A 16142-nucleotide genomic window follows, 5' to 3' on the forward strand; every position below is an offset into this window, starting at 1 on the left:
GAGGTAGAAATGGTAAAGGTGTGTGTGGCTGCCCCATCCTTGGAAGTGTTCAGTGCCAGGCTGGATGGGGCTTGGAGCAATCTGCTTTGCTGGAAGGTGTTTTCACTTCCATGTTGATGCTCTGGACTCTCTTTTGTAGATTCAGCATCTCATAATGGTGTGTGAGATCTGCTGCCTCCCCAAAAGCTCCCTGGGCATCACCTGGAAGAAGGGTGGCTTTTTGTCTTGTTCTTTTCTTGGCTTTTGTCACCTTGCTGTCTGCTGAGAAACCTTCACGCTGAAGAGCTGATCTATTTTTCAAAGAAATAGGCTGGGATAAATCCTTTTTGGGTAATGTTGACAAATTTTAGGTTGTCTTCATTCCCAGGCTTGGTGCATAGATCCCAATGGACAGGAGGCTTTTGAGGAAATCTGGCAATCATGCTCTTGAGATGATTGTCCTCCTCCCACCCCGGGGACCCTGAGCAGAGCATGTGTTAGGATCCCATGAGATATTCTGGAAGGACAGATCTCACCATCATTGAATTCTGATTGGAGTGAAATCATGTGAAGCAGCAGGATTGACCATCCTGGCTTTTTTCCCCCATGCAAAGAGGGCAGGGATGAACACTGAGGACAAACTAGAGAGATGGATGAGGGGAATTTTTGGAAGGATACTTGTCCCAGACACATATCTTGGCTGTCAGTAGTTCAAAGTGCATTCCTGATCCCTTTTCCAGCAGCCTTGCAGAAACACATCTCTCAGACCAGAAAGAAAACCACAAGATAAATAGGTGAACCTGCTGTATTTGCTGCTCTGCATGAACATAAAGGAGTGTGGGAAGGGCTGAGAGCACTTGTTGGGGTGAGAGCCAGCAGAGAGGAGCAGAGCTGAATTTGCAAACACTCTTCCCGTCAGCTCCTGGGCTGTCCAGCTGGGAGCTCTTGCACTGATTTACTGCTGTCCTTGCTTCAGCCTTTGGAAATCAATCCACTGACAATTAAGGTAATGTCTGGTCTAATATTTATTTCACACTCTCATTAATGGACTGACAAAGCCCCACTTTTTGAAGCAGTGAGACTGTTCTGTTCTGCAGGAGGGCTGGAACTCTGGGTCATGCTTTTTCCCCTTGTCCCTGTTAAAGCTGAGATCTCTTGTTGAAGCTTTCAAGAAAATTGCCATGCAGCACCATACCTTAGCATTGTGTTCCTGGTGAAGAAGCTGCAGCTTTTGTGCTAAATATCCCCAAATATCCATCAAAGGAGAGCTGGAGCACAAAGGGGTAGCCCTGGCTGCCTGCTGGGGCCCAGGAGCCCTGTGTTGGGCTGGTCGTGGGTAGGGAAGAGAAAAAACATTTGGTGCCAAAGAGCTCATGTTCTTTTTCTCCACCTCTTGGGCAAGAGTGCCCTGAATTTGCTCTGATCTGTGTGTGTCTCTGCTTGTGTCCCCAACACTGAGAAATTTCCCCAAAATGCCAGGAAATGGCTTATTTGGGGAAGCATTGCAGATGGCCAGAGGCACCAGAGCAGGGGGCTCTGGTACTCAGCAGTCAAACCACTTTGGGAGGGGGTCCCTAAGTCCTCTGTGCACCCTGGTCCACCTGGGGGACTCTGCAGCTCCTGGGAAACCAGTTTATCAGGGTCAGTGTCCCACAGCCAGACTGGGAACTGCAGGTACCTGTGGGCTCTGTGTGGATCACCCCACCTTGAGGTAAGGAATTTACCACTGCAGCTTCTGAAATATCTAACTGTTATGAGAAGTGCAGGGTGGTTTGGGTTACCAAAATGACATTAAGTTAATGCTACTAGAAGAATACTAAATAATAACAATTTTCTCCCCGTAGTTCTCGTTCCTCCTTGTATTTTTTTTTGCCAGTTTCTAGGTCAGATTCCCCATTCCGCTGCTCCTGCGCTAGAACAGCGCTCAGGTTGCACAATTGCAGAGGAGGGAGGAATCTGCTGCCCGAATCCCGAGCTCCCCAGCAGCCTTGCCCGATCCTTCCCTTCCTCCCAGCATCTCCTGCTGGGAGCCCACCCCAGGTAGGCTGCGGGTCGGGGGCTGCGCCAGGGTTGCTTTGGGGGGCTTGGGGGATGCTGGTCCCCCCTCGCCGCGCCGGGGGTGGGACGGGGGGGCCACCGCAGCTCCCCCGGGCCGGGGGAAGGACGCTGCCCGTGTCTCGCAGGTGTGGGCTCGCCTTCCCTTTGCCGCGTTTGGTTATTTATCATCCCCCCCCTTTTCCTCCTTCCCCCTCCCGCTTTTCTCTTACGCAGTGGGAGCAGCCCGGCAGCCTGGCTCTGCCCAGCCGCCCTCCGTCCTCCCTCCCTCCCTCTCCCTCATCCCTCCCTTTTCCTTAAAAACGTGGGCTCCGGGGTGCAGCCCCCTGCGCTGGCAGCAGCCCTGCCTGGAGAGCAGCCCTTTCCCCTCCTCCACCTGCGGAGCCCCGGCTTTGTCCGGCGTCCCCCCATCCCCCGGCCCGGGGGTGCTGGATGCGGCCGCGGGCAGCGGAGTCAGCTCCGGAGCTGCGCTAGAGGGGACCTGCCGCAGGTAAGCAGCCGGCTGAGCTTTATTGCCAACTTCGGGCTTTCCCTCGCTGTTTTAGCCTGGTAGGGACCGCTGGGGTCGTGCCGGAGCCCCGGTGGCTCTCGGGCGGCAGTGGAAGGTCTGGGGGGCACAAAGCCGCGAGTGGGGGACTCACCGACCCGCAGGGATGGGAGAGGCAGGTGGGGACATCCAGCCCCTGGGAGAAGAAGGGATGATGTGTGCAGCCCGCACGTCCCCCGCGCCGGCGGTGTGCAGATATGCGTGATCCCTGTGAGCTCGGGATGCGCCAGGCTCTCAGGGTTGCATCCCATTAAAATGCTCCCGGGGAGGGGGGGCTGTGTTCCGTGGCAGTAAATCATCCTTCTCCCTGGTAATAAATCACCCTTCCCCAGCGTTTCTCGTGCACTTGCCTTGCCACCCGTTTGATCAGCAGGTTTTAAGGCTGCCTCTTGCTGCCCCAGGTCCTCGGCGCAAGCTGCTGCTTCAGGATGGACCCGCTCTTCCCTGCCCATATTTTTGAAGACCCCGACCTGAGGAAGCTGCTGAACGACTCCTCCATGCTCAACCTCAGCTTTCTGCCCAGCAACTGGTTCAACAACAGCACCGGAGACGGTTTCCTGCCGCTCAGCATCAAGATCACCATCGTGGTCGTCTACTCCATCGTGTGCATTGTGGGGCTGGTGGGCAACTGCTCCGTCATGTATGTGATCGTCAGGTAGGACACCGGGGAGGCTCCCGGGAAAGCTGGGAGCGGGGCACACCTTCCCTCCCTCAATCCCTGCTGCGGGTAAAGCAGCCAGTCGCTTCCCTGGGGTTAGAGATGTGCTTTAGAGGTAATGATGTGGCATTTGTTTTATTATTTTGGTTTTATTTGTTTTTTTTTTTTCCCCTTCCTAGGCTGTGATGAAGGTTTCTGCCAGTTTTCAGCTGCCCTCTGGTGCCTCCTAAAGTTTAACCCAGAGAATGGAATGGAGTGAGCAGATCTGCTCAAAAAATGTTTGGTTTTGTTTTTGGTTTGTTTTTTTTTTTTCTTTTTAGGGATCTGTATGTCCCTGGGGAGGGCAATGTGCTGGGAGCATTCCACTGCCAGTGTGTGCTGGCTCCTCAGTGGGACCTCTCCTTCCTGTGCCGTGTCCAGCACCCCAGCTGTGTTTGCAGGTGCTGCTCCATCTGGGAGCTGGCTCTTTCCAAAGCTGAACCTTGTTGCAAAGGAAAGAGCCTGCTGGGAAGCTTCCTTTTACTTTTACAGGAGAAAAAAAAAAATCACAAACATAAGTCTTCCAACCCTTTGGAGCCTGCAGGCTTAAATAAGATGTGAGAGGATGCTGCAGAGTTGAGGGCAACTTCTCTGGCTCCTTGTGCTGAAGTCAGGAGGGTGGGGGGGACCTTTGCAGAGGGACAGCACAGAGCATGCACCACTCCACCCTCCCTGCCCATTGTTGGCATTTTGAGTGTCCCTGTCTGCTTCTGCCGTGGTTCAAACCCTTCTGGTTCTGGGAATCAGAAATCTTGTTTGCCCTGTAAGTACAGAATAAGTTTGTGCAGCTCTTAGGGCTGTGATTGTGTTAAACCCAGCATCCCCCTTCTGATCCCTGCACCCTGCACATTAAGGAGGGAGCTTCCATTTTATCCACATCTTGGAGCAGATTCCTGGTGCAGGTGGTTGCTGCCAGCACAGAAAAGACAGGCTGAATCCTCCAACAGAAGAGGAAAGTATTTAGCAGGTATTCAGACACTGATGAGATTGTCTTGTTCCTGCCAGGAGCCCAACTGCTTCCAGAGCATCTTTCCCCTGAATAACTACAACTTGGCTGGGGCAGATGCTGTAAAATTTGGTCTTTGGTACCAGAAGTTGCTGAAGAGTGGTTGAATCTCTGCTCCAAGGGCAAAGTGACGTGGCTGATGTTCATCAGGCCGCCTGTCTGTGCTCTTTTAGCTGAGGAGTTTATGGCACAGAGAGGGGATCCCATTAGCCCCTGGGAGGCTGCAGATGCAGAGAGGAGGTTTGCAGCACACTGGTGCCATGTCTGGACAGCTCGTGTTCCTGCTCAGTGTTGTAGCAATTGTTGGAGTAGTTTGTGGGTGTGTGTAAGTGTGTGAGTAGTGAGGCTCTGGAGCTGGAAGCCCTTGTCTGATGATGGTGATGTGGCTGCACGGGAGTGCCAGCCCCTGTGCAGCAGAGGAAGGGAGTCCTTACCCCGTGCATGAGCCTTGATGTGTGTAAGGAGAAGCCTTGGCAGAAATCTTCTCCTTGTCTGCAAATGTTTGGTGGGATGTGCACAGCAGGATCCTGCTGGCCCTGCCCAGGGCTGGGACTGCAGCATCACCAGTAATATGAGCGTCCCCAACTGGGGTCCCGAGCAGGGTGGACTTGTGCCATGGCCAACCATGAAAAATACTGGCTTCTGCTCCACTCCTTTTTGACTTTGTTACCTTCCAGTTGGATAAATGGCACTCAGAAAAAGAAAGTGGGATTTAGCACTAGAATTTCCCATGGAATCTAACTCTTTTTGTGTGTGTCCTCTCATTTTACAGTTTTTAAGCAACTGAAAACTGAAGACAGGTGACACCCCAACCTCCCTCAGGTTTTTCCATTTCTCTATTTCCCTTTACTCAGAAATGGAAAGTACGTACTGGGGAGGTTATAACTGAGCTAGAGCACGTGTAGGAGCTGCTGTTCCCCACCCATGTTCCCTGGGAGCTCAGCACTGAGCTGAGACCAACACTGAGTGAGAGCCAAGGCAATGACCCTTTAGTTGATGAGTACCAGCTTCTGGTGATCTCTGCCCAGGATTCTTCTCTCCTTGCCCTGTCTGCCCTGTCTGTTCAGGTCAGGAGCGGCTGTGAGGATGAATTGGACTCAATATCAAACTCTTGACCCTGACCACGTGCACAGATTGGTGAAGAGCTGCCAAATTGTGGCTGTACAAGGAGGATGCTGATGAGCTTCTCCAACACATGCTTTTCTCCTCAGATTAGAGCTTTGATGTTTCATGCCTTGAGTAGCACTTGGTTTTCAGTAGGTTGGAAGTTTGTTGCTGGTAAGCCAACACAGGGTTTAGGGGCTCTTAGTGATAAATCAATGGAAAAATGATCAGCAAACCCTCTGTGCTGCACCCTTGTCTCTGCAGGTAATGTGCACCCCAACAAGCTTTTTTTCTTTCCGTGCTTTGATGATAACCAGACTTCAACATATTACACAGCCCATAGGAAAGTGGTGTACTGCCTTCCAGAAAAAGACTGGTAGTGTTACAGACAGTAATTGTTTCCCATTTTTGAGGGAGCTGGGAAATAAAAAAGACTCTAATACCAGCGCTCAAGGAAATTGAAGGCATCAGAAAAGCTCATTTTTTTGTTCCTCCTGAATGAGTTTTCTGCAGCACCAAGGGAAAAGTTTTAAATCTCCCGGTATTCCGCACAGAAATACAAATTCAAAGCCTCCTCTAGGTTTCCCCCTCTGATGTAGAAGCCAGCCTACATCTCTATTGTATTTGGAATGATTTAACATTTGGAAGGATTAATTTATAGAGACAGTCATCATGTGACTGTCAATCCCTTCCAGTGCTGAGCAGCACTAATTGGGTAAGATGGAGAAGGGCTCTTGTCAGGAGCACGATTTCCTGGACAGTAAAGGGCCTATTGTGGGAACCTGCCTCCTCTGTGGCTTTGTTCTGCTGGCTCATCCTGGAGCTCCTTGCCAGCAGAGACGAGGCCTCCCCTCCCTCCTCCTCCTGCTGTTTGCTCTCTTCTGCATATATTTCCTGTTCTGCTTCTTAATGAACGTGAAACAAGGAGCTGAACAGAGGGTTTGGGCAAAACCAGGCTGCTGAGGTCCCTCCTAGCTATTAACTGAAGTCTGCAAGGCTGCTTGCCAAAGATCTTTGTATTTAGGAAGGAAAGCAAAGGGGAAGGAGGGTGTATTTTTGGCCCTGGGGGTGGGGCTGACCCAGGTGTTCTTATAGGAGTGTGACAGAGGCCCCAAATCTCTGCCAGCCATTGGTGACCCAGGGAAGGGACAAGGTGCAGCTCGCTGTCCCTAGCTCCACCATGCTGCTGTGATGCTCAGCAGTGGGGAATCTGGAGGACTCCATTCCTCCAGTTCAAACCCCCCTGGGAATGCTGCCTCATTTCTGGGGCACTCCTCATTGCTATGGCAGCTCTCTGTTGGGAGCCTGGCAAAATGCTGGGGATGCTCAGCTCTCCTATGGCAGAACAGCTTTCAGATCATTTTAAGCAATGTTTTGGGCAGTTTAGGGCTGTCAGGCCCCTACATTTTCATCTGCTGCCTCCAGGTGAAGCTTTAGGAGGAAAAATGTGATGGGGAGGTGGCTGAACCATGAGCCTGCCTGGGGATGCTCTGCCAGCTGTTGTTCTGCTTGAAAACTGCCTCAGTCCCTGAGAACAGGGGTGAGGGCAGCTGGCTGTGATGAGACAGGGGAAATTAAGTTAATTATGACATTTCAGAGATGCTGATTTCTTAATAGAAAGCTTTCTCAGGGAAAAGCCTGGACCAGCTGTGTGTCTCAGAGCTGAAATGAAGTGAGTGCTTCGTGCAGGGGGGACCCAGCAGACACGAGTGGGGCCATCTGAGACCTTTGTTATCTCCAGATCTGCCTCTTAGTTTTTCGTTGAAAAAACAAAATAAATAGACATCAGTTATTGCAATTTAAGGAGAAATGAAACCCAAACTAAGGGCTCTTTGCCCTGGAGAGTGAGTGGAGCTGGGTGAGGATGGTGAGGTGAGCAGCAGGGGATCCTGCTGTGATAATGGCTGCAAAGGACAGGTCTGCAGCTCTCTGATTTCTGGGTCCCCATGAGCTCAGGTGAGCTGGGCTCAGCTACATGACTCATAGTAGCCACATCTGGCCTCTGCTAACACAGGTCCTGTAGCTCCAGTGTGTGTTGAAGGGCTCTTTGTTTCACCAGGCTGGAGTGAGATGGGTGAAAGGGAGTTGCCCATGTGCAGCAGTAACTCTGGGATGTTTAACATGGGACTTGGTTCCCAGTGTTTTTCAGAGACTGGGCAATTCCTAGAAGCATTCTGGGTGTCAGCAGAGGCAGATCTGGCCCATGAGCAGGGATAAGAGTGTCCTGCTGCAGGGTGGATGCTGATGAATGCCCTCCTTAGACCAGAGCACATTCCTGGTGGCCAAGCATGTGGGATAATCTGGGTGAGCTGCTGAAGCCTTTGCAGCAGCAGCCACAGCGCCTCCTCCCTTGGCATGGCAGCACATCCACAGTGGTCCCCAGAGAGCACCTGCAGGGCAGGGCAGGGCTGGTTTTTCAGAGCTGTCCCCCAGACACAGAGGTGAGACTCAAGGACAAGAAGATCATCTCTCCCAAGGTGTGTGCTCGTCCTGGCTGGCTGCAGATTCCCTTACTAGCCCCTGCTAGTCAGTCCCTGTCTTGCTGGGTGATTTATAGGCTTTTAGGTGCTGTGCTGGTGGCTGCCTTTGCTGTAGTGTCTGGCCTCAGAGTCCAGACTAATTTGAATTTGTCCTTCTCAAACTCTGTGCGGTTTTTTCAGGGCCTGTTGAACCATTAAGAATAAATCATCTTGCACTGGTCAGAAGCTCCAGGCTGAGAGGGCTCTGGGAGGGTGATCAGAGCAGCAGGGATGCAGAGAGCATGGTGTGGGTGGACAGCTGAGGGGACACAAATCATGGCAGAACGTGCCAGATGAAACATCAGCCTCACACAACCTGAGGAGCAGAGATGGGAGAGAACTGGGGCTGAATTCCACCATCACAGGGTGGGAGCAGCTCAGTAAAAATCCTCTTTGAGCCTTTTCTGCTCTGCTTTGCTTCCTGGAGCATGTCCAGGCATGGGGGCAAAGGCTGGTACTGCTGCCAGGGTGTGAGGTGGGGGTGCAGGGAGCTGCTCAAGGTGAACATCACTGTCTGCATGCTAATTAGCTGGAGCTACACATATCAAAATCAGGAGGCTCCAAGAGGCGGAGAGCTCCTGGAAACAATGCTCAGGGTTTCTCAGGGCTGCAGGCTTTGCTCTGGTCTCTCTACCCCAGGTGCCTGCAGCTCCATTTTGGGTTGTGGGTTTGCTGCAGCCAGCTGGTCCTTAGCCCCAGCCCATACCCTGTAGCCTTGCCGAGGCTGGGTGGAAAAGGGAAAGATGCAAAAACAACAGGTCTGCAGCTCACCCCGAGGCTCAGCCAGGGGCAGAACCTGTTCCTGTGAGGAGCAGGTCCTTAAAGTCCCGAGGGTGTGTCTACCTGCCCTCAATGACCTACCCTTAATCTCCTCTCCCCGCCCGTGTATTCCCCTTGCCAGAGGGTCCACGTAGCACAAAGGAGAGGGAAGATAAGTGCTGAGCTGATACTCAGGTGTTCTTCCTCTCGGGCTCAGGCATCCCAGGGAACAGGAGAGCCGAGCAAAGCAATTACTGTTGTGACAAAGGGGGAGCTGGATGGAGAGCTGAGCACCACCCTGTGGGAGATGCTCCATTAGGAAATTACCTCTGTGACAGAGTGCAAGAAAGTGGCCCAGCGGGGAGCTAATGTCCTCCGTGGAATCCACAGGCTTATCTGCAGCAGATTTGTGCTGTGGGGGAGGAGACTGAGGTGCCTCCTGAAGCCTGAGAGTTTGATTTTTCTTTTTTTTTGCGTGCAGATTAAGAGAAAGAACGCTCTCAGTTCTGGAGGAAAAGAAAGAGAAGTTAATCCACAGAGAAGTGATTGATTGATTTTTTTGTGTACTGAACATTCTGGAAATGTTTGGGAACATTGGCTGGTTGGGACAATGGCTGTTGGCTCTCAGCATGTAGGGAAAGTGGTGTAGAAGTAATTAATTAGGTGCAAATTAATTTCACCCTTTTTCAAGAGTGCAAATCAGCTTTAAATTCTGTTGGAAGATGTGTTGAAGGAAGTGCTGGGGCAGCCACCTCAGTGTGTCCTGTGTTGGAGCAGGGGAAGATGGCTCTGCCATCACCTCCAGGAGGTGGTGAGGAAGGAGGCAGAGGACAGGGATCTGCGCACTGAGGGTTTTGCAGGGCCAGGCAGAGCAATTGTACCTGAATTCGTGCTGAGGAGTGTCTGGGAGGAGTGTGGCCAGTGGGGCTGGAGGGATGTGGGAAGGAGCTGAAGATTTGGTCTGCACACCCTGAGTTCAGGGCTGGCTGAGATGCCCCAAACTTCTCAGTGCTGGGGACACAGGAGTGTGCAGGGAGGCAGCTTTGTCCTCCATGGATGCTGGATGGGGCTTGGAGGTGGATGAATTGTTGCTTGTTTCTCCCACTAGTCAATGATAAAAAATACAGCAACAACCTTTAAATTTTACTGTTTTGCAGTAAAGTTGCTCACCATTGCTCAAAATTGTTATTCCCTTGAGTTATAATGCCAGTAAAAAGGGTTAGAGGCATGTTGATTAATTGCCTCTGGCTCCAGCCCTCCTGGGAGTCTGGACTGCAACAAACTTGACCTTTGGGAAGCTTGAGCCAGCCCAGCCAGGTCTGTGGTGTTCAGGGCAAACTGCAGCTCTCAGAAGACCTTCGCCACCACAGTCTTGGGTGACTGAATAATTTCCTAAAGCCTGAGTTGACAATGCTTATTTTTGTGAGAGCTGATAAAACAGTGATTGCGCTTCTTCAATTTAATGCCCCTCTGCTGACCTGGAGGGGAAAGTGGATCCACTCACAGACCCACCTCATCCCCCTGTGCTTTGCCACGTTTATGCCAAGTGCAAGAATTGGCCACCCTGAGATGCTCCTCTGGAGTTCAGGGCACTGGAGACCGCTGGAATTCTCCTTAGGAAATCCCAGAGCTTAAAGCCCTGGCAGCTGCCTGGTTATGTTGGATTTGCAAAGTGCTTTTGCTCATTCATCCCATCACAAAAAGAAAGGCGCCAGTATTTTCCTTCTACTGCTTTTGGTTATGTAAGTTTGTCTGGGCTGGCTTTCTAAGAACTTGTGATTGATTTCTGGGCCAGGAAAAGCCTCACTCAGGCTTGTGTGGGGACCTCAAAGTATTTCCAACACGGCTTCCATCAGTGCTCACCTCCAAAAGCTTCCCTTGGCTTTTAGGGTCAAAAATAGGATCATTTGGGTTTGCTTTTTGAAGCTGCTTTCAGACTTCTGATACAAGCTCAGCTTAGAGCTCCAAGGCAGGTAAAAAAATAGACTTTATAGTCTGGATCGTGGCTCCCCTGTCTGCTTCCCTTACAAACCTGGCCAGGTCACTGTGTGTCCCAGCAGAGTTCAGAATACACCAGTGGTAATGTTCTGCCAAGCATTCAAATCATTTATCAAGAGCTGAAGAAGCTCAGGGGAGACCACAGCACACAGAAGGAAAGTTGGGGGTTTGCTGTTCTGAATCAAATTAGCAAAAAGAGCTTTTTAAGTCAAATCAGACCCTGTAATATTATAACACATATCAGGCTGAAAATAGTGCAGTAGTTTATGGGTAGAAGTGTTACCCTCAAATGAACTTGCACTCTGTTAATAACATCATTGTCTGCCATTTTTGGCCATGTTTCTGCTAAGGCCATTAGTAGAGTAAATGATGGATGAGCTGTAGTTTTAAAATTATACCTATTTGAGCTCTTATTCTGCCCATGAGAGGAATATCCTGGAGCTGAAATGTTAGATTCAGTCACAGAGTCACTGTTGAGCTTCCATTTCTGCAGACACTGCATGTCCCCCCGGATAGGTGATCACAGCTGGCTCTGCATCATTTCCCAAGTGTGAAAAGGAGATGATTGCCATTAGAGCAAGGTGACTCTTCCTTTGGGGCAGTCACTTCATGTGGTAAAAGTAATATTGAAATGACAAAAAAATCTTTAGGGTTTGACTTGTGACTTCACTCCTTTCTCTAGAAAGATCCATTGTGATGTTCTGATTTCTGACTCAAATCTAGTTCCTCACCAGTTTTTGGCTGCCCAAGGCTAGCCATTTTGCCTGCTCAGATCTGACAGCTCACATTGGCCATGCTCTCTGGCTATGACCCCGTGTCAAATGGCTGATCAACTTGCCCCTGTGCCTTTCAAATCAGCTTACTGGCTAAAGCTCTCACCAATACTTCTAACAATGAAGCCATAGGTACTGAAATCCTCAGTTGGCCTTATTGAAGTAATTTTTCAAGAAACACCATCTGAGGTGACAGCCTCAGGCTTTCATGGTGCTCACTGGCAGTCTGGGGGAATGACTCTCCTGGCCGTGGAACTGACTGTGGAGAGAGCATTTGTGGTGTTGTAGGAGATGGGCTGAACTGTGTGTTGGTAGACCTGTGGGGTTGAAAGGTGAGGATGGCCAATCTCATTACATAAGAAAAGATGGCATCTCCTTCTGAAAGCAGCAGAATCTGCTTCAGTAAAGTTCAGTGTCTGACCCATCATGGTCAGTGGGAGCTCTAACCATTGCTCATTCCTGCCTTTCAGATTCACCAAGATGAAGACAGCCACCAACATTTACATCTTTAACCTCGCTCTGGCTGACACCCTGTGCCTGATGACCTTGCCCTTCCAGGGAACAGACACATTCCTGGGCTTCTGGCCCTTTGGCAATGTCCTGTGCAAGATTGCCATCTCCATAGACTACTACAACATGTTCACCAGCACCTTCACGCTGACCATGATGAGCGTGGACCGCTACATCGCCATCTGCCACCCCATCAAAGCCCTGGACATCCGCACGCCCCACAAGGCCAAGGTGGTCAATGTTTGCATCTGGGCACTGGCTTCTGTCTTCGGCATCCCGGCCATGGTGATGGGATCTGCAGAGAACGAGAACAACGGTCAGTAAAACTGCACCCAGAGGGAGCAGAGCCCAGGGAGAGGGGGGCCAGTTCCATCTGTGGGGTGAGGCCTCTGCTGTAAAATCATCTTAACTCTGCCCCTGCCTCTCTGTATCACTGCTGCTGCTTTTCTAGTGTTAAACACGGAATTGTTATGTGAGGAATTGAACATTAAACATAGAATTGTTGTGTTAAGTTCGGAAAGCCCTCTAAGATCATCAAGTCCAACCATTAACCTAACTAACCAAACTAATCTGAATGTGCAGATGCTTTTCTGCTTGATCTGTGTTTGCTGATCTTCCTTCCCATTTTGTTTTTTTACTCTTGCAGAGATTGATTGTCTAATTAAGCTCCCTTCTCCCGTGGACTACTGGGATCCAGTGTTTGGCATCTGCGTCTTTCTCTTCTCCTTTATGATCCCTGTGTTGATCATCACCATTTGCTACAGCCTCATGATCAGGCGGCTCAAGAACGTCCGTGTCCTCTCGGGCTCCAAGGAGAAGGACCGCAACCTGAGGCGCATCACCCGCATGGTCCTGGTGGTGGTGGCAGTCTTCATCGTTTGCTGGACTCCCATCCAGATTTTCGTGCTGGTGCAGTGCTTGGGTGCCAAGGCAGAGAGCGAGCTGGAGCTGGCCATCTCCTGCTTCTGCACTGCGCTGGGATACGCCAACAGCAGCCTGAACCCCGTGCTCTACGCCTTCCTGGATGAGAACTTCAAGGCGTGCTTCAAGAAGTTCTGCTTCCCCACCGCCTTCAGGACCGAGCTCCAGATGTCCAACAGGATGTGCAGCATCGCCAAGGATGTGGCCTACGCCTGCAAGAACTCGGAGGGGACTAACAATCCGGCCTGACTAGGCATGGAAATCCCCATGGTGGCTGTCGCCCAGCAGAGTCCGACCACCCCCACGTCAGAACTGACTCAGATAACGGCCCTTTAGCAGGACCCCAAAACTGAGAGGTGAGAAACCAAGGAAACAATTTTGGGGGTTGGGAAAACCGGATACTGCGAGAGCACGCAGAGAAAGTGAGCCCATTTGATGCATTTTTAATTCCAGTGCATCCTGCACTGAGGAACGTGTTTGAAATCAGCCCGCTGATTCCTGCAAAACCCTGGGGGTTTGCAACATTATTGAGAGTTTGGGAATTAAGGGTTTAAAATAGGCATCGCTCTTGGGGCTTACACTTCTGCTGCTGCTGGGAGACAGACAGAATGTGAACTCTTGCATTGCTTTTTTCCTCCCTGGGTAGAGATGTTAACAGCTCGCCTGGCTCACCAGGCGCTCGTGTGCGGGTTTTCCTCCTGTGCCATCGCTCTGAAATCAGACTTTGCTGCAGCCAAAGTGGGCAGGAGCCATCAGACAAAACCCAAGATCATCTCCAGGATGAGTCATCGTGCAGGGAAGGATGCAGGGAGGGAGAGGAGGGAGCTGTCGGGAAGAGAAATTCAAACTGCCTTGGAAGGACAGCGCCAGCTCCTGCAGATGGGATCTGCAGTGAAACCCCCCCTTCTCAGAGGGGAGCAGGGTGGGGAGAAGGGACGTCAGAACTGATGGTGTAGCTCTGAAGAGAAGAAAAAAAAAGACTGAGGAAATGAACACAATTTCTCATTTACATGCTGCTACTACTTTTTCTTTTTTTTTTTTAAACTCAGTATTTTCAGTGTAATAATGGACAGAATGTGTCTGTATATACAGGTCTGTAGTGGAATAGGTGCAGATACATGGTAAGATTTCACCTTACCAAGCATGCCTTGGGCATCTTCCTCAGTGAGAGGAGGAAGGAATGAAGTGGCCTATAGACACATGTATTTATGTATAGGAAAAGCCATTTTGGAGAAGTCAGAATGGCAGCTCTTCCAGAAGACATGGACATTCCTGGTGGGAGGAGGCAGCCTAAAAGAGTCCCACCCGCTCCACATGGGATAAGTGGGGTACAAACCATACAAAACCTGGGGTTCTGTGCTTTGTTTTATGTTTTTAACTGAAATGAGACCCACAATGCTGAAAGCATGTGGGAAATTCTGCCTGGGTGCCACCCCTCCTGCCAACCATGGATTGATTTTCCTCTCCCAAAGTAGGCCAGGGCTTTGTGGAAAATGAAATGTCCTGTCATTTCACTTGATAACAAAAGCCTCCCCAAAGAGTTTCACCACTTGAGTGCCCTCTGTGCTGGGGAGAGCAGCAGCCTGGGGTTGTCCCTGTAGCACAACAGCCCCAGGAAATCTGGCCAGTGGTGGCCAGTGGTGCTGATGGGGGAGCAAAGCACCAACCTCCACCTGGAGATGGGGGGTCAATTCCAACACGAGAACCAGCAGTGTCATCTGGACTGTACAGATTCCAATGTGAATATATTTCTTGTGCTCTGATCGATGAGATTCTGTATTTTTAATGTATTGATTTGCCAATATTTTAATGCTGTCATGTTCTTTCTATATGCTGTACAAAGGAACTGAATGTTATATTTCTATGTAGAGTGTTTCTCTCATGGTTGGGCTTAAAATATAGATGCAATTGCAGTGTCTCACATGTAGGACCCAGAGCCCTTGTAAACTGCTCAAGCTGGGAGGATTTTTGTGCTGATTAACATTTGATTTGGAATCTGGATGTATACCAGAGCAAACTTTGCAATTAGCACTTCCCCATACCAATCTGGAGGGAGGAGGGAATCTGGGCACTTTAAGCACTTTGTAGCGGATGTTAATCCCGGAGCCCTCACCAGGAAATCCCATATAAACCCCAGGCATGTGAGGAACAGCTCCTTGAGAACTGTGCTGCTGGCAAGCTGCATCCATGCCTTTGGAAAACTGGGTGAGGTGGGGTGTTTGTGGGTGGTAACAGCATTGGGCAGTGAGAGACCTTGGGTCGGCTCAGCCCTCAGCTGTGGGATGGCCTGATGGGGTCTGGGAATGGCTGGGGCTGAAGCTGGGAACTGACTGCCAGGCTGTTCTTACCTTTAGGGAGCAGGAGAACATTCATTAGTGGCTGCCCAAGGAACAGCCACACTCCCTGTGTCGTCCTTGCTGGGTTTTTAAATAGATTTATGTCCTCTGAAGAAAAAAATACCAGTGTTTGGCATTTTTTAAATATGGATTTTGTTATAATGACTATGCTGCAACAATCTTACATAATCAAGTACTCAATAAATGTGTGTTTACCAAGCTTTTGGGTATTTCTACAGCCCTTGCAGTGAATGTGTTTAGGCATTCTGTTCAATGCTCAGTGCAGTTTGTTATAAGAAAAGCAGCAAACACCTGAAAGCAAAACTTTATTGTACTGTGCCTCTGGAGTTACAGGCTCATGGTCAGCTGGATGGCTTTAGTGCTGGCTCTGTAATTCCCTTTGGAAGTGGTTGTTTTGGTGTGATTTTTACAACTGACGCAGTGTAAATGACATTTAGGTGGCTACTTGTGTGCTTTAATAAAGGAAAATTAAAACCCCCCGTGGTTTGGATGATAATCTGGAAGAGTTCACTGGGAGGATTTGGAATGTCTCAGCCCATCCCTTTGAAGTGAGATCAGTGGGAACTTTTGTTACACAGACAACTTGGTCTGTAGTTAACACAGGCACAGAAGATGTGAAAATGCTGGAAAATTGGGTCCCTGGCTCTGGCAAAGGGCAGCTGTGATGTGTAGCAGGGCAGCAGTGCAGGCAGCTGCCTGCTGTTAGAGGTGAAGTCTGCTGAAGGGTGAAAAAAGCTCTTCCCACCTCCTCTCCCCACAATTCCCAGGAGTTATGGGGTTAGGTGTGACCTGGAAGAACAATAAATTGCAGAACTGCTCTGAAAATAAAGCCAAGGCCATATTCTGTAGGAAAGATGGATCAGACAGTGAGATGTGCAATAAGGAAAGTGCTTTCTCTCTGCAGAGATCAATATTCC

General features: G+C 50.2%; 1 protein-coding gene across 1 annotated transcript; it reads left to right on the forward strand.

Moving 5' to 3' along the window:
* Window positions 1–1897: 1897 nt before the first annotated feature.
* On the forward strand, window positions 1898–15705 carry OPRL1 (opioid related nociceptin receptor 1). Its single transcript, XM_038159362.1, has 5 exons — window positions 1898–2019; window positions 2251–2524; window positions 2983–3236; window positions 11908–12263; window positions 12594–15705. Exons 3-5 carry the CDS (start codon window positions 3010–3012, stop codon window positions 13115–13117), a joined length of 1107 nt encoding a protein of 368 aa, XP_038015290.1. The 5' UTR covers window positions 1898–2019; window positions 2251–2524; window positions 2983–3009; the 3' UTR covers window positions 13118–15705.
* The last annotated feature ends 437 nt before the right edge of the window (window positions 15706–16142 follow it).

This window comes from Motacilla alba, chromosome 20 (assembly GCF_015832195.1).
Source record: "Motacilla alba alba isolate MOTALB_02 chromosome 20, Motacilla_alba_V1.0_pri, whole genome shotgun sequence".
Classification (NCBI taxonomy): domain Eukaryota; kingdom Metazoa; phylum Chordata; class Aves; order Passeriformes; family Motacillidae; genus Motacilla; species Motacilla alba.

Excerpts from the sequence above, each read along its gene's own strand:
- OPRL1 (XM_038159362.1), top strand. The coding sequence starts at position 3,010 with ATGGACCCGCTCTTCCCTGCCCATATTTTTGAAGACCCCGACCTGAGG. Across the intron at positions 3,237-11,907 it reads GTCATGTATGTGATCGTCAG|ATTCACCAAGATGAAGACAG; the intron begins GTAGGACACCGG and ends CCTGCCTTTCAG. Across the intron at positions 12,264-12,593 it reads TGCAGAGAACGAGAACAACG|AGATTGATTGTCTAATTAAG; the intron begins GTCAGTAAAACT and ends TTACTCTTGCAG.